Source organism: Nycticebus coucang, chromosome 10 (genome assembly GCF_027406575.1).
Source record: "Nycticebus coucang isolate mNycCou1 chromosome 10, mNycCou1.pri, whole genome shotgun sequence".
NCBI lineage: Eukaryota > Metazoa > Chordata > Mammalia > Primates > Lorisidae > Nycticebus > Nycticebus coucang.
In genome coordinates, this window is record NC_069789.1 from 107,288,096 (window position 1) to 107,304,919 (window position 16,824).

At 44.3% G+C, this 16,824-nt stretch overlaps 1 protein-coding gene across 7 annotated transcripts; it reads right to left on the reverse strand.

The window, feature by feature from the left end:
- Positions 1–116: 116 nt before the first annotated feature.
- ZNF549 (zinc finger protein 549) lies at positions 117–16,613 on the reverse strand. 7 transcript variants are annotated; one of them, XM_053605263.1, is made up of 5 exons: positions 16,277–16,613; positions 10,873–10,911; positions 5,964–6,090; positions 2,750–4,430; positions 117–699 (listed from the first exon to the last, which is right to left on the reverse strand). In XM_053605263.1, the coding sequence occupies exons 1-5, from the start codon at positions 16,307–16,309 to the stop codon at positions 645–647; spliced, it is 1,935 nt and encodes a 644-aa protein (XP_053461238.1). In that variant the 5' UTR covers positions 16,310–16,613; the 3' UTR covers positions 117–644. The 7 variants fall into 7 exon arrangements, with proteins under 7 accessions (XP_053461238.1, XP_053461240.1, XP_053461244.1 ...); XM_053605269.1 differs by having other exon boundaries at positions 119–699; positions 10,635–10,911; positions 16,277–16,612; XM_053605265.1 differs by lacking the exon at positions 10,873–10,911 and having other exon boundaries at positions 118–699.
- Between the last annotated feature and the right edge of the window lie 211 nt (positions 16,614–16,824).

Consider the following 16,824-nt stretch of genomic DNA (forward strand, 5'->3'; position numbering starts at 1 on the left):
ACTTCTCTGGGACGGAATTTATGAGGAGGGTCATTCTTCCTGAGAAATATGAAGGCTTGAGTCATATTTGAGTATCTGATGGCTTCAGATAATTGAATTTGTAAGAAATTAGAACACAGAGACTATCCTCCCACCAACACTTCTATTTTATTTCTAAGGATTGGTGAATCCATATATGGATAGCCAAATTAAAATGTGTGCCACTTAAAACTGTTCAAGACCTGGATTTTTATTTAAAACTCCCTTTATTAATACGGTTTTAAATGCACAGTACCCTCACTCTTGTTCCTGATTCCATTTTATTTGTTTACTTTCTCTAACAGCATGTTGATCACCTTGTTTGCTCTTCTCAGGTGAGTCCCAATTTTTTCTTCTTCCTGGTGTTTCTCAGGTTCTTTAATCATGTGTAGAGAAGCATTTCAAAGTCCCCCAAACAATTTTGTAGGGATTAGTGTCACATCTCATTCATGACACCACTTGTCAGGGCCCAGGACTGGACAGGTCTCGGGCCCAGCTTAACTAGGTTCCGGACACAGACCGCTAAGTTACTTTGCTCAGGTCTCTTAGGTGCCTGAAGGCTATCTACTTTAGCTGGAGAGAGAGTCTTAGAGAGAGTAAAGCAGTCTTCTTAGAATAGATAGATCTTAGTCTTTTAGTACAGCTTGGTAATCTTCAGCACTGAGATGCCGTGCTGGTGTTCTGCAGGCAGGAGAGGAGACAGAGTCAGAGTAAGCGGGTCTGTGATAGAATATGCACGCCCCTGTCTTCTCCTCCAGCCTAATATAAGGCTGATCTTGTGCCTCTCAACACCACAGGTGTAGAGACTGCCAATTCACCACTGCTCTCATCTCGCGAGCTCTCATGCTTGCTAGGAGAGCTGAATCCCTCTCCCTGCCCTTTCCACCAAGGTGTTCCATTATTGAGCTATACAGGTATTTCCTATAACTCTCTCTCCTAGCCATAGGCTATACGGGCTGCTATAGATTAGGTTATAGATAAAACAAGTAAAATAAAACATAACTAAGGTAAATTAATGATAAACCCAGGAAATCAAACATGGAGAAGAATCTCATTGTCTGACCTTATAAATGAAAGTTTGTGTAAAGTTTTTCTACAAAATAAAATACCTAGTGTATTAACAAGTGAATCAGGATGTGTTTATGCAGGTTTGTATGGGTTTCACAGTTAACCACCATGGACTTATTCACTTGGTACTGGTATTAAATTTAGTAATTTTCCTGTGGAATTTTCTTTTTTTGGTAGAGACAGAGTTTCACTTAGTCACCCTTGGTAGAGTGCCGTGGTGTCACACTGCTCACAGCAACCTCCATCTCCTGGATTTAGGTGATTCTCTTGCCTCAGCTTCCCGAGTAGCTGGGACTACAGGCACCTGCCACAACACTCGGCTATTTTTTGGTTACAATTTGGCCAGGGCTGGGTTTGAACCCACCACTCTCGGTATATGGGGCCCTACCACCAGAGCCACAGGCACTGCCCGAATTTTCTTTAAGTTAGTTTTCAAGCTACATGAAAATACATGTATTGTGTGAAAAATATAATCATTTCCTCACTGAATTTTCCTTGGATCCTTTTAAAAGACCACATATGTACTTCATGTTTTTGTAGTAGGCATGCACCTTTTTTGTGCTTCATACACATATAATGAATGTAATTCCTGATAAGTTATGAATGCTATGTTTCCAGGACAGAGTGCAGAGTTTTCTGTTGGGGGGGGAAGAAGAGTGGACTCTTGAAGATTTCACCCTCTATCTTCTCTGAAAACCCTGAAGGATGTGGGAAATAGCTTCCCATGACCAATGCTAGGAAATATAGGGCATCACTGTGATCTAAGATACAATTCATCAAGATCCCAGTACTTCTTGAGTTTATAACAAATGCCTCTTCTCAGGGAGACCTCTGTCAGGACCTACAAAATTTGGCAACCACATCAAGTAATTAAGGATACACACCTCCGCTGTCTTTCCCAGGGGACATTGGAAAGCAAGATTAAGACAGATAGGACTAAGAACTAGTCTAACATCATCCTGTGCTCTTTTGGAGGCACATAAAGTTGGGGTTCCCACAAAAGCTGTTCACCCTTCACACTGGCAGAACACAATTCTGTTCTAAATCCAACTCACATAGTACAAACAACTTTCAAGATTAAAGGTGGTTTAAGTAAGGTGTTTAGTACACACATCAATAAATTATGTGATGTGTCATTTCTCTCTTTGGTAGAGTAAGGAAAGCCCTACCATGGCAATCACATTAAAAAAAAAAGATACTTAATGAAAAAGGTAAATATCCATAGACTACCAGAACCCAGACAGCTTTTCTTGGCCAAAGCTAGATCCCGTCTATGCCTTGAATAGTTCAGCAGATTGGGGGACGACCCCAATAAGCTCACATTATTCACAGTCCCGTTCAGAATTTGGTGAGACCAAAGGGCTGCATGCTTTCAACACAACTGACTGATGGACACTGTGGGGCTATGCCACATGATAGTGTCTGCTATGATGCTGGGCAGATAAGAAAGCAGAATTTAGCTCCAGAAAGCTTCCTAAGTACATGGACCTCATAGTGAATTGTCCAACTGTTGAACTTCAGATGTGTGAGGTTCAACTTCCTTCTGATGAATACTTTGAGAAATCTCTCTGGTTTATGGTGAACAAGGTAATCAATTGCACATCCCACCAATGGCTAAGGCTTTTCTCTTGTATGAACTTTCTGGTGCCTGACAAGGGAATACCTTTTGTTGAAGGCTTTCCCACATTTGCTGCACTCATATGGCTTTTCTCCAGTGTGGATTCTCTCATGTTCTACAAGTTTGTTTTTGTAGATGAAGGACTTCTCACATGCAGTGCACTTATAAGGCCTCTCTCCAGTGTGAACTTTCTGGTGTTGAATGAGGCTGGTATACTGTCTAAAGCACTTTCCACATTCACTGCACTCACAGGGCTTTTCTCCAGTGTGAACTTTCTGGTGCTCCATAAGTCTTTTTTTGTGCTTGAAGCCCTTCCCACATTCATTGCATTCATAAAGTTGTACTCTAATGTGGATTCTTTGGTGTTGAAGAAGTTTATCCTCAAGGTAGAAGCCTTTCCTGCATTCATGGCATTCATAAGGCCTTTCCCTAGTGTGGATTTTGTGGTGCTTAAGAAGTGTTTGTTTGCAGATGAAGGTTTTCCCACATTCACTGCACTCATAAGCCCTTTCTCCAGTGTGAATTTTCTGGTGTCGTATATAGTCAGAGGATCGAATAAATGATTTCCCACATTTGACACACACATAAGGCTTTTCTCCGGTGTGGATCCTCTGGTGCTCAAGAAGTCTTTTTTTGTGGATGAAAGCTTTCCCACATTCATTGCATTCATAAGGCCTTTCTCCAGTATGGATTCTCTGGTGATCAAGAAGTGACTGTTTGTAAATGAAGGATTTTCCGCATTCATTGCACACATAAGTCCTTTCTCCAGTGTGAATTCTCTGGTGTCGAATGTGGTCGGAGGATTGAATAAAGGATTTTCCACATTCAGTGCATACATATGGCCTTTCTCCACTGTGGATTCTCTGCTGATGACCAACAAATGTTTGTTTGTGGCGGAATGATTTCCCACACACATTGCACACATAAGGCTTTTCTCCATTATGGGTTCTCTGGTGTTCAGTAAGTGAGTATTTGGAGCTTAGGGATTTCCCACATTCAGTGCATATGTAAGACCTTTCTCCAGTATGAATTCTTTGCTGGTGCCCAACAAGTGTTTGTTTGTGGAGGAAAGATTTCCCACATACATTACAAACATAAGGCTTTTCTCCATTATGGGTTCTCTGATGCTGAGCAAGTGAGTAGTTACAGCTCAAGGATTTCCCACATGTACTACTACGTTTATAAGCTTTTCCTCCAGTATGAACTTGTTGATGCTCAAAGACACGAACCTTCTCATTGAAAACTTGTTCATATTCGTTACATTTATAATGCCTTTGCTGAGTATGAAAGGTATCTCTGCTTCTATGTGGATACTCTTCAGTGTGGGTGTTCTGGTGCTGGAGAAAGCCCAGGCTGACTAGGAAATCTTTCTCAACATCTTTGTATATAAAATGGTTGCTCAACATGGGGATTTTGTAGGTATTTACTAGCAAGGCCCTATTTTCCACTGTTTTGATGTGTTCATCTCCACTGCATTGGTTCTGGTGTAGGTTCAAATCAAATGAAAAGTGTTTCTCATATGCCATACCAGCATATGGTTTCTGCCCAGGAAGTGCTTTCTCATGCTCAGCCAGGTACAAAATGTCTTTCATGACCAGGATACACATCTCACAGGGGTGAGCATTTGAGATGGAAGAACCTGGCTTTGGAGTCCTGGCCTGTGACATTCCTGTGGAAGCAGTGTGTTCAAGAAGGGCCTCCACAGCCTCTACTCCATGGCAACAACCTGAAAGTACAAAAATGGTAAAATGTATGCACACTTTGGCGTATGGGAACCATCTCATTACGTATACCTGTATGACACAGACAGGAATTGAGTCCATGAGTGTATTTTCAGGGCAAGGGAGCTGAGGCCAGCCCAAGGAAGACAATACTTGCAGTACTGGGCCTCTAGAAGTTACAATGTAGGGGAGGGCCCACAATCAGCCAGAAAACAAGGAACGAGGTCCTGTGGTAGAAAGAGAGGCAGAGTCTATGACTCACTTTTCTGTCAGTAGTTTTCAAGAGGATCTTAGCTGTTGGAGACACGTGAGACCTATGTAGAGTGTATGTCACCCCAGAGAAATACAAAGCAACTGGGTAGCCGGTGTTCGTGGGTTATCTACGTATACACAGTCCATGATTTAAAATGGTCTGACTTAAGATCTTTCAACTTTATGATGTTCCAAAAGTGATAAGCATTTAGTAGAAACCATACTTTGAATTTTAAACTTTTCCTGGCTGATAACACACAGTGTGATACTGTCTTGCCATGCAGCAGCTCAGCCAAGGTGTTCATGAGGTTAGGTATATTAAAAGCATTTCAACTTAGGATATTTTCAACTTAATGATGGGTTTATTGGGACATAACCCCATTATAAGATGAGAAGCATCTGTACATGAACATCTCATGGTACATTCAGTGTGGGCTAATGTTGGAAAATAGGGCAGAAGGAGAAGAACTGGACAGACGTGGGAGACAGAAAAGTCAGGGATCAGAAGTCACGGTAGAAATGACAAGTGGGCAAAATGTCAAGTAGAGAGATGAAAAACAAAAATGAGGTATGACCATGAGCCCTGGCACCAAGATAGTGGTAAGCACAGGACATTTGCCTGGAATGATTTGATCTTAGCATTAAATGCTGCCCTCCCACTGTTCCACCTCATAAGGCCCCAGACTCCTTAATCCTTCTTGCTATGGCTAGAGACTTTTCCACCCTGTCAGAACATAAGGCTTTCTCCTGTCCCCAGCTCTGGGAGGAAGACTGTCTGGGACCTGGAAGGTAGAAGTCCTAAAAGGAAAACAAGTAATTGAATAAAGAACACTGACCTTGAGTGCCCAACGTTATGACAGACTCTTGGGGAGAAATCTGTTACAAAAGAACCTTGCTGTCAGTCTAGTGTTCCCATGTAAATGCCTGTTAATTCTTGAGATAGGGAGGTCCAAAAAAAATTCTGCTAAAGGCATGGGAAGATCTTGTGACACAGGTCTGCCACAGATCTGAAAAGTCACCATAGCAAGGCAGGGGAAAAGCATGTGGCATCAGTAGCACAGTCTGGAAGACTCTGAACCCAAACCCTTAACTAAAAATAAAAGGCTTCAGGACAGTAGATGTTGGGGCTGGAAAAAAGCCAGGCCCAGTAAACACAGCACTTAAGTCAGGAAACCAAGGAAGGAAGCAGAGCCTGTGGTCCAACTCAGAAAAACAGAGTGACCCCTGGAAAAAGGGGAAGAGCAGAGGCCAATATAGGTCAATGTTGTGGTTTTGGGGGATCTTACCCACTGAGGCCAAAAGTGCAAAGTTCTCCAGCATTACGTTGTGATATAGACATCTCTGAGCTTCATCAAGGAACTGCCACTCCTCCTGGGAGAAGTACACCACAATATCCTCAAGGGTCACATGGCTCTGTTATGATAGGGGCAAGTGAGTTTATGAGCAGACTCAATCCCTAGGATCCCCAGTAAATCACCCTCCTCCCTATTCCGAATTCAGGGGCAATATCAGTTCTTCATGCCACTGATACCTGACATCTCCTCATGTCCTGCTGATCACTATCTCTAACCATCATTGCCACTTGGGGAGATAGGTGGTGCCAACTTAGCTCTGAGCCTGGCATGTAGAATCTCACTCATGGTCCTGCTAGTCAATTTCTCTAGAGACCCATATCACTCCACATACACCCAAACTTGTGCTCACCCTCCCAGCTTGAACTCTGAGCACAGGGACCCTGAATACACTCACACTCCCTTCCCACTTGCACATCACTCTTGGGACCACAGCTCCTTCCCATCTCCAGACTATGACTGTTACAACGTTAACACCTCTGAATCCATGACAGAGGCTTCCACACATGCTGCTCTGCTCAAGGGACACAGTTAATACTTGCCAAGTGCAACCAGGACCTACCACTACGCCACATCTCTGTTGTACCTAAGCCAGATACAGTCCCAGCACTATTATGAAGACCTTCCCCTGTGGCCTGACCCCTTATTCTAATTTCAGCTACCCAGACCTTGTGTGAAACAGGAAGCCTAATCCCTCCTCCCATTCAGTGTCACCTGTTCTGTCTCAACACTAGGCACATCTTTCCTCTCTACCTATACATAATCAAAACCCTGTCCGCGCCTGCTCCCACCACAAGCTAAATGACATCATCAGTTGATCTCATTAACACCTAACCTAATCTGTTATCCTGTCTGAAACTCCCCAGGTTCCACCAAGAGTTGTTAGAGCTAGGGCAGAGCCTGTGGCTCGGTGGGTAGGGCGCTGGCCCCATATACCAAGGGTGACGGGTTCTAACTCGGCCCCAGCCAAACTGCAACAAAAAAATAGCTGGTCATTGTGGCAGGCACCTGTGGTCCCAGCTGCTCAGGAGGCTGAGGCAGGAGAAATGCCTGAGACCAGGAGTTGCAGGTTGCTGTGAGCCGTGATGCCACATTACTCTACTGAGGCGATAAAGTGAGACTGTCTCTAAAAAAATAAAAACAAAAGCCCAAGCCAGCAGAGAGGAGATAAAACACCAGCCCTGTCCTCGGTGTCATTTGACTTCCATTATTGCTATGCCTCAGAATCAATCTTTTTTTTTTTTTTTGAGACAAGAGTCTTACTATGTTGCCCTCGGTAGAGTACTGTGGCATCACAGCAACCTCAAACTCTTGGGCTTAAGCAATTCTCTTGCCTCAGCCTCCCAAGTAGGTGGGAGACACTCACCACAATGCCTGGCTCTTTTTTTGTTATAGTTGTCATTGTTTGGCAGGCCAAGGCTAGGTTTGAACCCACCAGCTCCAGTGTATGTGACTGACCCCCTAGCAGCTGAGCTACAGGCAATGAACTTGAATCAATCTCTTAACTCTTCCCATTTAAAGCCTTCAGCTGGACATCCCCCACCCCCAACCACATGGTCACTGCTCTCCCTCATGACTCCCGCCTCTCTCCTGAGGACCATGCAAGAGACCAAGTTAATGGAGAGTATGTTGCTCATCCTTCCCTGTGATGGCACTGCCACCATGGCCTAAAGAGTCCCCCTCTTAAATCTGCCATGGTCCATGTGTCAGCTATTGGTGGTTGGGTAGCTTTCACCTGAATCACTTCCATGAACTTCCAATGTCTGTCTCTTGCTGTGCACTTGACATCTCATGTCTCCAAATATGAGACTCCATGTCATAAAAACATTAACTCCTGGACTTCTAGTTTCCTGTTCAGCATGTAAGGAGCTTGATGTTGCCACTCCCTCATGACTACAAGTAAATAGTTGAACTGACTAAAAAATGAACAACTCTTCCGGGATCCATAAAAAAGGTAAGAACAAAAGACAAATTGCTGCCCCCAAGATTGGAGAAAGGCAAATGAATAGGCTTGGCACCCATAGCACAGTGGTTATGGCTCCAGCCACATGCACTGAGGCAGGCAGGTTCGAGCCCAGCCCGGGCCAGCTAAACAACGACAACTGCAACAAATAGTGCTGTGGTGGGTCCCTGTAGTCCCAGGTACCTGGGAGGCTGAGGCAAGAGAATTGCTTAAGCCCAAGAGTTTGAGGTTGCTGTGAGCTGTGATACAATGGCACTCTACCCAGGGTGACAGCTTGAGACTCTGTCTCAAAATAAATAAATAAATAAATTTATTAACTAAATTAAAAAAAAAAAGACAAGTGAATATAAGGAGTCAAGGCTTACCGAAATAGAGACACGTGAAAAGAAACAAAGGGAACCAGTGCTAGGTTAGGAAAATCTGAACTAAAATTCGCAAACTGCTGAAGGCTGTTTGGATAATTCTGAGAGTTAAAAACTCCAGGGGAGGGTGGTGCCTGTGGCTCAGTCAGTGGGGCGCCGGCCCCATATACCGAGGGTGGCGGGTTCAAGCCCAGCCCTGGCCAAACTGCAACCAAAAAAAAAAAAATAGCCGGGCGTTGTGGCGGGCGCCTGTAGTCCCAGCTGCTTGGGAGGCTGAGGCAAGAGAATCGCTTAAGCCCAGGAGTTGGAGGTTGCTGTGAGCTGTGTGAGGCCACAGCATTCTACCGAGGGCCATAGAGTGAGACTCTGTCTCTACAAAAAAAAAAAAAAAAACAAAAACAAACTCCAGGGGACTCAGTGATGGAGTTGCCCTACAATCTTGCGATATTTTCCTTTAGGAAATTGACCAGTTTCTCATGGTAAATACCAGCAAAAGTACCCCTGTGCTTCCAGCAGACCAGGATGTAGAACAATAGGAACTCTCATTCACTACTTGTATAAATGCAAAATGGAAAGTCACTTAGAAAGACAGTTCCCCTATGTCTTGAAAAAACCTTAAATGTATATTACTAAGTGAAAAGAAGCCAATCAGAAAAGGCTGCATATTGTATGACTCCAACTATATGACATTCCAGGAAAGTCAAAACTATGGAGACAATAAAAAGATCAGTGGTTGCTTGGGGTTGGGTAGGTGGAGTGCAGAGAATTTTTAGGGTAACAAAAATATTCTGCAGGACACTATAATGATAGACATGTCTTTATACATTTATCCAACCCATATTATATACAACAAGAAGAGCGAACCCAAAGGTAAATGATGAGCTTTGGGTTATTACAGTGTGTCAATGTGGGTTTGTAGGGTCCTACAGACCCCCCCCACACACAAATTTTTGCATCCTGACTGAAAATCACAGAGTACCTCGACCATTCTGGAGGTTTTGGGTAATCCTTTGTGGATTTGGGGTCACTCCAGCCATGTGTTTGGCAGGACAAAAAACAAGTTTGTCAATTATAATAAATGAGACTGGGTGCAGTGGCTCATGCCTATAATCCTAACACTCTGGGAGGCTGAGGTGGATGGATTGCTTGGCTCAGGAGTTTGAGACTAGCCTGAACAAGAGTGAGACTCTGGCTATAAAAATAGCTGGGTGTTGTGCTGGGTGCCTATTGTCCTAGCTCCTTGAGAGGCTGAGGCAACAGATCTCTTGAGCCCAAGAGTTTGAGGTTGCTGTGAGCTATAACACCATGGCACTCTACCAAGGGCAACAGAGTGAGACTCTGTCTTAAAAAAGATTTATAATAAATGGGCTCAGCACCTGTGGCTCAAGCAGCTAAGGTGCCAGCCACATACATCTGAGTTGGTGGGTTCGAATCTAGCCTGGGCCTGCCAAACAATGATGGCTGCAACGAAAAATAGCCGGGCATTGTGGCGGGTGCCTGTAATCCCAGCTACTTGGAAGGCTGAGACAGGAGAATCACTTGAGCCCAGAAGTTTGAGGTTGCTGTGAGCTGTGATACCACAGCACTGTACCCAGAGGGACAGCTTGAGGTTCTGTCTCAAAAAAAAAAAATAAATAAAATAAATAAAATAAATGGACTACACTCTGGTGGGATATTAATAATGGGGAGGAATATGTATGTGTGGGGACAGGGGCATCTGGGAAATCTCTATTTTCCTCTCAATTTTACTGTGAACCTAAAACTGTTTTTTTTTTAATAGTTTAATAAAAAGATTAAGAATAAAGAGAAATCTCACTGTAGTAACTTCTATTACTCCTAACCTAACCATTCATTTTCCACTTCAGTACATGTCACTTCCACACTTTCACCTGCTAAAGCCAAAAATCTTGAGGTCATTCCTGACTTCTCTCTCTCACCATGCCTAACAAAAAATTGTCCCTATTTACTAAACAGTATGAGAAATACCATCTTCTCCAAACTTCACAGCTACTGCTCTGATCCAGCTACCATTAATACTCACCCAGAATGTGACAGTGATTTCCATGTTCATCCCACTGTTACCCACAGAGGAGTTTGTTTAGACCTGAGTCATACCACTTCCCGCCTCTGCTCCAAACCCTCCACACTTCCCACGGCCCTCAATAGAGGCCTTTGCTCCTCAACCTGCCCCTCCAGGATGGATTCCTGCCCTTTCTTCTTTGTCCTCAGCAGATATAATGGAGACTCGCAGTTCCCTAAACATGCCCACATCATTCTCACCTGGGAGCATTTTGACCTGTGCTTCCTGTGCTCAGGAAACCTTTCATCATTTCATCCTAGTAGAAATGGAAGCATCTCCTTAAGACTGCTGACCATGATTAAGGATGCTGGGCCAGATGTGACTCCAGGGCCCAAGGACTAAAGACAAAGAGTCCCAAGATATCAGTATCACTTGTATCACTAGGATCCATGGTTAAGGGATCAGGGTTGGTGAGAACCTGGGACTTCTCTGACTTACCTGTGATGGCTCCAAACTCCCTTTTGTTGCCACAGGACTCTGTGGGAAGATGGAGGCTATGAGATAAAGGTGATTATGGTGGTATTTACAAAGGCAAGACTCATTTCCCCATTTTGTCTCAGAGAAGGGTGACCTCAGGACGATCTTATGGCCTCAGATCCAGTCCTCAGCATACCTCTTGTCATTGTGTCACACTGGAGAAAGACCTAACCTGAGAATATCTTCATCTATAAAATGGAAGCACTTATGGTAGCCATCTCATAGTGTTGTCATTAGGTATCAAATTCATTACTGTATGTCCAATGCTAAGACTTAGCTATTACTAACCATAGGATTAAAATTTCCATAAAAGCTTTTGAAAATTTGGGTGTTTCTTACCTGTCATTTGAGACTTTATGCGAATGTGATACTTCATTAAAAATTAGAGATTTCTATGGTTCTCTTTCTGACACTAAAATATGTAGTATCTTTTCCAACACCAATTCTCTGATTCTTTCATAACAAGTGGGTATCCTACAATTCAATTCTATTGTGGTACTAACTACCTGGAGTTAGCATCTGAACCAACAGATTTAAAGGCTCAGTCATACAAAACTACCCTTACTTCAGATGCCAATTGCTAGTCAATATGCAGGCCACTGTAATTCTGTCCAACTTGGCTACAAATTTGGGAGTTGCCAAGACCTTAGGTTCCATCATTAACTAGAACTACTCAGAGAACTCAGGCAAATACTTATGTCTACTGGTTTATTATAATATAAAGGAATACAACTCGGGAACTGCCAAATGTTAAAAGATGTATATAGCAAGGTTGAGAGAAGGGGGTGACAGGGTGCTTCCATGCTCTCTGTGGATAGGTCACATTTCCAAGTCTTCACAATTTGCAGGTTTCCTGAATCTCATTGTTCAAGATTTTATCTAACCTAATCTCCAGTTCCCCTCTTCTCCCTGGAGGACAGAGGTGGGGCTGAAAGTTCAAATCTGATAATCCCTTGGTCTATTCAGTAACCAGCTCCATTTTGAGCCTTATCTACAAACCCCACTCTAAGTCTTCTCACCCTAAGCCATCTCATAAAACCCAGGCACAGTGGTCTCCCTTATCTGTGGTTTTACTATCTGTAGTTTCAGTTACGCACTGAGTCAATTCAGCTCAGGAAATTTCACTCCAAAATATGTCTCCTTGGTACAAAAAATTTTTGAATTAAAGGCCCTTTGAGACCAATAGGCATTAGAGTTTTCCCTCTATCTGCATAAATGGGACTGGCCCATCACAAAGAATTGACTTCCCTTCCCCTAGTATCTGAATTTATTGAAGAAAAATATGAACAAAAATGCAATCAGATATGGCCTAAATAATTTTAAATATAATACCTGCCTCTCAGTTTAATTTGTACAGAATTAGTTACAAGTCAATCTACTTCCCTTAATTCATCTTCCCTAGCAACCATATATTGCCCCCAAACAGAATTACTTATATTCCTCATCTCTCCCTCCCCTCTAAAAAGATGATATAAAAATATCTGGATCCCTTGGCTCGGTGCCTGTGGCTCAAGCGGCTAAGGCGCCAGCCACATACACCTGAGCTGGCAGGTTTGAATCGAGCCAGGGCCCACCAAACAACCACGGCTGCAACCAAAAAATAGGTGGGTGTTGTGGCAGGCACCTATAGTCAAAGCTACTTGGGAGGCAGAGGCAGGAGATTCGCTTGAGCCCAGGAGTTAGAGGTTGCTGTGAGCTGTGATGCTACAGCACTCTACCCAGGGCAACAGCCTGAAACTCTGTCTCAAAAAAAAAAAAAAAAATCTGGATCCCACTGGGATAGTGGGTAATCGTTCCATGATTCCCCCTGTATGTATGATAAATCTCTTCCTCTTATTAATGGAGAAATCTCTTCCTCTTATTCATGTAACCCTACATGACCTTGGTGAGAAACATTAAATAAAAAATACCAGTAATAAACAATTCATAAGTTTTATTTATTTATTTATTTTTGAGACAGAATCTTAGTATGTCACACTCAGTAAAGTGCTGTGGCATCACAGCTCACAGCAACCTCAAACTTTTGGGCTTAAGCAACTCTCTTGTCTCAGCCTCCCAAGTAGCTGGGACTACAGGTGCCTGCCACAACGCCGGGCTATTTTTGTTGTTGTTGTTGTTGTAGTTATCATTGTTGTTTGGCAGGCCAAGGCCGGGTTCGAACCCACCAGCCCCAGTGTATGTGGCTGGTGCCCTAGCCACTGAGCTACAGGTGCAGAGCCCACAGTTCATTAGTTTTAAATTGTGTACCATTTTAAGCAGTGTTAGGAAATCTGGTGCCATTCAGTTCCACCTCTTATAAGAAGGGTGAGTACAAAACATAGAATATTCTGAGAGGAAAAGAGACACCACATTTACATAATTTATAATTGTTCTATATTATTAGTTACTATTAATATGCTGTGACTAATTTATAAAGTGAACTTTACCATAAGTATGCATGCATAGATACCCCGTTTTCCCGAAAATAAGACATCCTCCGAAAATAAGACCTACTTACAGGAAAGATAAGACGTCCCCTGAAAATAAGACCTAGCGCATCTTTGGGAGCACACCTTAAAATAAGACACTGTCTTATTTTCAGGGAAACAGGGTAGTACAGGGTTCTGCACAATCCAGTTTCAGGCATCCATTGGAAGTCTTGGAACATATCCCCAGAGGATAACAGGGGCTTTGTTCTGAGAAATGCATAATTAAGGCAATTTCATCATTGTGCCCAAATCATAGAACACATTTACACAAACTTATTAATAGATGGGACAGCCTACTACACACCTTAACTATATGCCCACTGCTTATAAGCTGCAAATACATGCAGCATGTTACTGTACTGAATACCATAGGCAATTTAAACATAACATTAAATATCTGTGTTATCAGGTGGTGCCTGTGGCTCATTGGGTGGGGCACAGGCCCCATATATCGAGGGTGGCAGGTTCAAACCTGGCCCTGGCCAAACTGCAACAAAAAAAATAGCTAGGGGTGGCGCCTGTGGCTCAGTGAGTAGGGCACTGGCCCCATATACCGAGGGTGGTGGGTTCAAACCTGGCCCCGGCCAAACTGCAACAAAAAATAGCCGGGTGTTGTGGCAGGTGCCTGTAGTCCCAGCTACTCAGGAGGCTGAGGCAAGAGAATCGCATAAGCCCAAGAGCTGGAGGTTGCTGTGAACTGTGATGCCATAGCACTCTACTGAGGGCGATAAAGTGAGACTCTGTCTCTAAAAAAAAAAAAAAAAAAATAGTTGGGCGTTGTGGCAGGCACCTGTAGTCCTGCCCCATATACGGAGGGTGGCAGGTTCAAACCCGGCCCTGGCCAAACTGCAACAAAAAATAACCTGGCGTTGTGGCGGGTGCCTGTAGTTCCAGCTACTTGAGAATCGCCTAAGCCCAAGAGCTGGAGGTTCCTGTGAGCTGTGACGCCATGGCACTCTACCAAGGGCAACAAAGTAAGATTCTGTCTCTTAAAAAAAAAAAAATCTGAGCATCTAAACATAAAAAAGGAACAACAAAAATATAGCATATAAGGTTCAGCACCTATAGATCAGTGGTTAGGGCAGGGCACCAGCCTCATGCACCGGGGTTGGTGGGTTCGAGCCCAGCCCAGGCCTGCTAAACAACAAAGACAACAACAACAACAACAAAAATAGCTGGGTGTGTGGCAAGCGCCTGTAGTCCCAGGTAATTGGGAGGCTGAGGCAAGAGAACTGCTTAAGCCCAAGAGTTTGAGGTTGCTGTGAGCTGTGACGCTATAGCACTCTACTGAAGGCGACATAGTGAGATTCTGTCTCAAAAAGAAAAAATAATACGGTATATGCAGTTGATATCATTATGTGGTAAGTGACTACATTATTGAAAAGGGCTTGTAATGAATAACAAAAGACACCTTCTCCAGAGGAAATTACAAAGAGTTTAGAAATTCTTTGCCAGGAAGTGCATGACAAAAGAGAAATACAGTATATACACTTTTATTAGAGCATAGAAGCATACTGTCATTTCAGTCAGTTGCTAATTGCTTGCATAAATTTAATTTACTAAATCTATACAATTTAAACTTGTATTTTCCTGGGAGAGCAAAGACACCAATGCCCTTGTTGGGCCTAGGCTGCTCCACTAGTCTGGCTGATCTTTTCCTGGCTCCACAGGAACTGAACAATCTGCTAAGTCTTCAGAATGGTGAGTCCACACAGCCCTCCAGCCTCAAATCCATCCTATGCGGGGCTCCTTCCTCCTTCCACAAGAGGAATCCTTGGAACTCCCAAGGCTTTCCCCTCTACCCCAAATCCACCCTCCAACTTCAGCCCTTCTTTCCTTCGTCTCAAAGTAAAATGTTAAATCCCACAGTCTGTCACCATTTGTACACGTACATCACTGAGCTAGTCCCCTCCCCTGAATTACCTACTTGATTCCAGCTGCTCATGTAACTGCACTCTGGGACATTTGCGAATGACATTTCAACTCCCAGTCTCTCCTTGAAACCTACTGCATCACCAGATGCCGTTCTCAATTCTTTCAGATGTTCAGGTTAATAGAATTTGGCATCATACTTCACTCCCACATTTGCTCACAAACACAAATAATACATAAATAAATCCTGCTGGCTGGAGGCGCCCGTAGCTCAGTGGGTAGGGAGCCCACCAAGGCTGTGAGTTCAAACCCAGCCCGGGCCAGCTTAAGTAACAATGACAATTGCAACAACAACAACAAAAATTAGCCGGGCGTTGTGGCGAGCGCCTGTAGTCCCAGCTACTTGGGAAGCTGAGGCAAGAGAATCGCTTGAGCCCAAGAGTTTGAGGTTGTTGTGAGCTGCGAAGCCACGGCACTCTACCCAGGGCGACAGCTTGAGACTGTCTAAAAAAAAAAAGAACCTGCTAGCTTTAAGATCTATCAACATTACTATTTATGTCTCATCCGCCATCGTCTGGTTCAGAATCCACCATAATTATCTTGAAGTCTATTACAGTAGCTTCCTTACCGGTCTCCTCGCTTCCCCGGTTATCATTCCCTAACCCAGTCTGTTCTCCCTCTGGGCGGCCAACCCTCCGCGGCTCCTAAAAGGTTCAGACCTAAGAAGGCTCCGCAGCTCAGTCTGTCACAGCAGGCGTGATTCTCACATTCCCTGCAGACAGGAGTAGAGCCCCAGGTTTCCCACATGGCCCCTGCTCCGGGGCACTTCCAAAAGTTTGAGAGTGCAGTTCCCACTATCTGCAACCTCTGCCCCCTTCAGCACACCGGCCCTCAGACTGGAACATCCCCTACCCCACCAGCGCCTCACTGTTCTAGAAAAGTGCTTGAAGTGCAGCTATCTGGTCAGGGACTCCACACTCGGAACTTTAGAATTTAGGGGGAGGGTCAGGAAACGCAACACTAACCTGTGACGGATTCATCAGTTCAGTAGCAGCCATAGCAGCCCATGGGCGGTTAACGAAGTCGGAGATCTGGGAGGGGCGTCCGGAAGCAAATCACCCCGGTGACGTTCAGACCGAATCCTAGACCTGCTCCTCCAACACCGCCTCTTTCCCTTTCCGGAGCTACTTACCTGGGACGGGGCCGGCCGCTAGGAGCCTCCGGTCTCATAGATAGAATCAATGGCAGCCAAAATGACCACCTCCCGGAAGACGCCGGAAGTCCCGCCCAGCATATTGCGCACTCACGGAAACGATTCTCTTCTGGGTCTTCATTGGTTCAAGGCCGCGGAGGCGCTCACGCACAGTATTCTGGGTAATGAGTTCTTACCACGCTAGGGGCTGCTGAGCGGCGAGGCTCCATTCCCTCTCCCCGAGAACCCCTGGGGCATTAGCCAAGTGGGTCCAGCGGGAGGCGGGGGTGGGGGCAAGAAAAAAATCACATCGAACTAGGATCAGTATAAGCCTATCGCGTATACATTTTTTAAATTGTGATTTTAGTCTTCTGTCTCAAC

Excerpts from the sequence above, each read along its gene's own strand:
- ZNF549 (XM_053605263.1), bottom strand. The coding sequence starts at position 16,309 with ATGGCTGCTACTGAACTGATGAATCCGTCACAG. Across the intron at positions 4,431-5,963 it reads TGCACTTTTGGCCTCAGTGG|GTTGTTGCCATGGAGTAGAG; the intron begins GTAAGATCCCCC and ends TTGTACTTTCAG. Across the intron at positions 700-2,749 it reads GGGAAAGCCTTCAACAAAAG|AACACCAGCACGGCATCTCA; the intron begins GTATTCCCTTGT and ends TCCTGCCTGCAG.